This window comes from Andrographis paniculata, unplaced genomic scaffold (genome assembly GCF_009805555.1).
Source record: "Andrographis paniculata isolate CXL003 unplaced genomic scaffold, ASM980555v1 Contig9END, whole genome shotgun sequence".
In the NCBI taxonomy this organism is placed as follows: domain Eukaryota; kingdom Viridiplantae; phylum Streptophyta; class Magnoliopsida; order Lamiales; family Acanthaceae; genus Andrographis; species Andrographis paniculata.
In genome coordinates this window covers 5,445,004-5,450,089 of record NW_026137639.1, presented here as the reverse complement: position 1 = coordinate 5,450,089, position 5,086 = coordinate 5,445,004, and the positions used below count along the sequence as shown (strand labels likewise).

Here is a 5,086-nt window from a genome sequence, read left to right as displayed (position 1 = left end):
ACCGACCACCATATCAGCCGATCTCTGTGTCGTCCGACTCGACCGACCGCGGACCGCCCGCTTTGCTCAACCAACTGTCGACCATCTGACCTATTTAAATGACTGAGAAGCAACCGACCCCCGATCAGCCAACTGAGAACCAACCAACCGTGGATCAACCGACGACCAAACAGAATCCTCTGCTCGCATTATCTCCTTAGATGGACGACTGGTCCAACTGACCTCCTTTTAACTCTACTACCATACCGTCTTACCTTTGTCCGTCCGTGGGCCAACCAACCAACTTACTTCGTCGAACTACAGACCAACGGACCAACTTTCTTTTGTCAGACTCCAAACCAACTGACCTGCCTATCCGACTGCGTACCATTCCATCTCCATCTACTTTCTTTTGTCAGACTCCAAACCAACTGACTTGCCTATCCGACTGCGTACCATTCCATCTCCATCTTCGCCAGACTTCCTCTTTCAACCGACCTCTGAGCCATTTAGCTTATATTCAGACCCATCCACAACCGTACTACGGTTATTAATTATTATTATTATTATTTTTTCTGCCCAACAAGAATAATAATAATAATAATAATAATAATAATGGTTGAAATAGAAAAAAAGTAATGCATTTATGATAATGAATACCCAAAAAAACAGACTCTGATATGACCAATCATTTAAATAAACACACAATTTACAAAAATACTAACTGCAATCACATCCCTTACCTTAAATTCAGCTACAAAGTTAATCTACATACGTAACTATATCTACTAGAGCCAATTTACCTAACCAAAATAAACACATAGAACCTGCCACTCACTAACTTCTATCACTTCTTACATAAAAAAACGTGTCACTCACTAACTTCTATCACTTCTTACATAAAAAAAACGTGTCACTCACTAACTTCTATCACTTCTTACATAAAAGTTGTCACTCTAACACAGCAACCACTATAACAAAGCAACACGCCAACAACATCCATTTAATTATAAAGACAAGATTGACTTTCAATATGTGCTACATTCTTCCTTAGCTTTTCTTTTTCACACATTTCATCACTCTTCCATCAATTCTCTTTACTGCTAATTACTACAAGCCAATGGCCAACCACATAACACCCATAACTGATTTAACCATGGAAAATAGAAACTGGACAGTCCATGCTTTACTCGTAGAGATGTCCGCTATCAGAACAGCCAAGACCAGTGGAAAGCCCTACAGACGATACGTCTTTGTTGACACACAGGTATTCAAACAATCCTACTTATAAAAATAATTGATTGAATTTATATACTACTATCTAAATTTTACATTTAATATACTTTATTTAATATTGAATAAAATTTAAAATTAATCATATTTACTATGCTAATAATTTACTATTAGTTATTTTATAGTAGAAGAAAATTGATACATCAATTTTATACATTACTAATTAGTTTTTTCGAGGTTAACTATCTTATTTACTTATTTTGTAGGGCACCAAACTCATGACGTGTGCATTTTCTGCGGACATGGAAGCATATGATCATTGTTTAAAACTCTTTAAGACCTACGAGATATTTGCTAAACAAGGCAAAGACTACAAGACGGATCTACCAAACTTCAACTCTGAAATCCAGCTCTATCTCAACAGACACTACAGCATCGTTCCTGTCGAAACTGATCCCATATCTTCTCTAACTGGAAAGCCATCTTTCAAAAAGCTCTCATGCATTGTTGATTGCCTAGCAACAAATGAGTACATCGGTATAACTCCTATTATGTTTATGCTATAATTCATTTGTTTGTCCATATTTTTGCATTTATACCTAATATATGATACATATCAAACAGATGTGATCGGTGTACTAATAGATGTTGCAGAACAAAAGCAAAGAAACAAACGTTAACAACCGACCTCTTCCAACATTATAGGAGATCGTGTTCAAGAGATTGTAATCGTAACTGAGGAGTAAGCATAGATTCAAGTAGGGTTATTTTGGTATCAATATATTTTTATCACCTTTTTCACATCAATGTATGTATTCATCTTTAATCACAATTTATTTCTTCTAAAAGAAGTTATGTCAATAATTATGCCTAACAACTATATTTAGAAATAAATATACTAAATTTTTATCAGCTTCCATTTCTATTCGACATCTTTTAATAGTAGACTAAATTTACCAAATTCATAGTAGTATATGTTCTTCACACAGTTTTCTCCATTAATTTTCATGCATAATAGATTGCTACCGACAAGACTGACCTTATGGAATGAATTGGTGGACGCTGAAGGAAAATACTTCACATCCATTGTGAAGGAAAGACCTATCATTGCGGCCCTCCACCTGAAAGCAACACTATATGCAGGTAGTTTATGCATCAACCATATTTGACTCAACATATATAAATTATTGTCAATACTTGTATCGTAGTCCACCTAATTACCATTTCACTTCATTTGATTCTCTATTCGCATGTCAAGGTATTTCGTTATTTGCAATTTCCATGGCAAATTTTATTGTTGATCCTCCATATCCTGAATCAAATCAATATTTTATATTTTTTATATCACAACACTACACTCCCATTGAAAATCAATTACAAATTTCATTTTAATTCAAAACATTTTACATTACAGGAAACTCAATAATAAGGTATGCATTGATGAACTTGTAATCCAAAAACCATACTTCAACACAGCCGAAGGAAGCCCGCTAGCTATAGTAACTCTCTCAACAATTGCAACCATGTCACAATCTACTCGCTTGAGTTATTTATAATGTATATTTGTTTATATACAAATAAAACATCATAAAGTAATCAAAAACTTGTCTGATATAGCAAGGTGAGTACAAAATCAAGGGATGTTTGTCAATCAAAGTGGATAAGAAAGTGCAACTCCACTACAACGCCTGCGATAAGTGTTACACATCAACTCCAGCCCCAATAACACGGCAGTTTTTTTGTTTAAGGTGCAAATCTGTCCAATCGTCGGAGCAAAAGTAAGAAAGTCTACTTATTTTACTTTATACACATTTAAAATTTGATATATATTTATATACACGTAACAATACACATATACAAACAGGTCAATTCTGCGCTTACAGATTGTTGATCAGACATGATCAATTACCTACGTTGCTTATGACAATATAGCGCAACAAATTCTGAACTTTGACATACCAGAGTCGAATGAACTAGGACAACAGGTTATACTTTGAATATTTCATCAAAGTACTATACTGTCTCATTATATATATATATATTACACAGGAAATCAATTCACTATGCAATCTGCGCAATCAAGAACTTCAAAACCAATCATACCTCTTTCACATAAAGAAAAAAGCCGCCGCACCATCCCAAACAGAAACACATACTTACACACTTATGTCTGCTACCAAAGAAAACAAAGGTACATTACATTATCATGAAAACAACTCTGACCAATACAACTTATGGTGTAATTATATACTACTCATTTTATATAACAAATAATATTCATGTACAGATAAGGAAATTGCTGCCCAAGAAACATTGTCAAAGAACCACCTTCTTGTACACAAACACACTGGGATAACACCTGAAATGCAAGAGAAAGCAACCTGCACAGCTGATACCTTAAAATCATCTGTTCCTGGTAAGAACAACAATATATCATCCCAACAATATAAAATAATAAACATAGGTACAATTTCATAGTTTCTACTATACTTATACAAAAAACATTATTTAGATACACATGCAAAGAACTTGCTGCCACTATTCAATGACTTGCAATCAATCAATGATCACAAATCAAAGCATAAAGCGTCAACGAACAAGAATTCAGTCGATCCACCGAAAGAATCCCAAAAATAGTTGTAAAGCTTTTCTACAATATCTTTTGTTATGTAGTACGTCCAACTACTAAACTGCCTACCTTTTTGTAATATTACTATCCAATATGTACGTACAACATTTTGAATATCTATCGGCTACATATATTTATCAAATTTCTTACTACTATAAATTCATAATTCCATTGTGTTAATGCATTTATCCAACAAACAAAAAATAAAATTCAAATATATAAAAATATCCTTAAATTTGAATAATTACATTACGAATCTCTAAACACTGTAGGGTATATAAGTGTTAATGTATTTTTCCAATAAACAAAAGGAAAAATCCGAAAGTAGGACAAACCTACTGTCCACTTTGCAAGCAACCGACTTCTCTTCGTCCGACGACATACCAACCGACTTGCATATCCGATATCATCCGACCCGCTTATCCGACTGCTGATTAACCGGCCTGCTCGTACAACCGACTCACCCACCGACCTGCAGACTTTCAGACATATAGACCATCCGACACGCTAACCAACCAACCTGATTATCCAACCACAGCCCTACCCACCTGCGAACCGACCGAAAGCCAACCAAGTTGACTATGCCACAGCGGACCCACTGACTTGACCTACCGAAAGAGGACCAACCGACTTCCCTATCCGACCGCAGACCTTCCAACGTCCAGATCCGATCGACAGCCAACCGACCCAGGAACAACCGAACAGACCAACGGAGCTCAACGCAAATTTTTCTTCTTTTCCACCTGACTTCGTGAATAACTTCCTTTAAGATTCTGCTACCTTTATTTTTATTATTACTTTTTGTACGTAACAGATTGCATTATAGAATAGTCGCGCGGTATACCGCGCAAAAGCGGGTTCTAGTATACACATATATATAAATGCGTGAGGGGGGGGGGGGGGGAATAATATATATGCAGGGTGTGTTTGTGTGAGGGTTTGGATTTTGGGTTGGGATTTGAATAGTAAAAATTTTGAATTTGAATAATTGTATAATGTAATATAAATAAGTGTTGATGTGATATTTTAAAAGTAAAATTGATCTTTAGTATAATATAAAAAATAAAAAATAGGTGTTTGATTTGATATTTTTTTAGAGGAAAAATAACGATAAATAGTGGAAATCCAAACATATCCCTCAAACAAACACACCCATAATAAATATTATATATAATATAATGTATGTGCGTATGTATGTATGTGCGTGTTTATGTAATAATATATGTATATTAAATATTAAGCATA

The 5,086-nt window shown here is 34.8% G+C and overlaps 1 protein-coding gene across 1 annotated transcript; it reads left to right on the top strand.

Annotated features, from left to right (window-relative positions):
• The first annotated feature begins 1,099 nt into the window (after positions 1–1,099).
• Positions 1,100–1,892, top strand: LOC127244126 (uncharacterized). The gene is made up of 3 exons (XM_051264461.1): positions 1,100–1,246; positions 1,479–1,749; positions 1,837–1,892. The coding sequence occupies exons 1-3, from the start codon at positions 1,100–1,102 to the stop codon at positions 1,890–1,892; spliced, it is 474 nt and encodes a 157-aa protein (XP_051120418.1).
• The last annotated feature ends 3,194 nt before the right edge of the window (positions 1,893–5,086 follow it).

What these genes read in the sequence shown, in the direction of transcription:
- LOC127244126 (XM_051264461.1), top strand. Translation starts at nt 1,100, where the DNA reads ATGGCCAACCACATAACACCCATAACTGATTTAACCATGGAAAATAGA. An exon ending in ACGTCTTTGTTGACACACAG is followed by an intron (nt 1,247 to 1,478) that starts GTATTCAAACAA and finishes CTTATTTTGTAG; the next exon opens with GGCACCAAACTCATGACGTG. An exon ending in AGCAACAAATGAGTACATCG is followed by an intron (nt 1,750 to 1,836) that starts GTATAACTCCTA and finishes CATATCAAACAG; the next exon opens with ATGTGATCGGTGTACTAATA.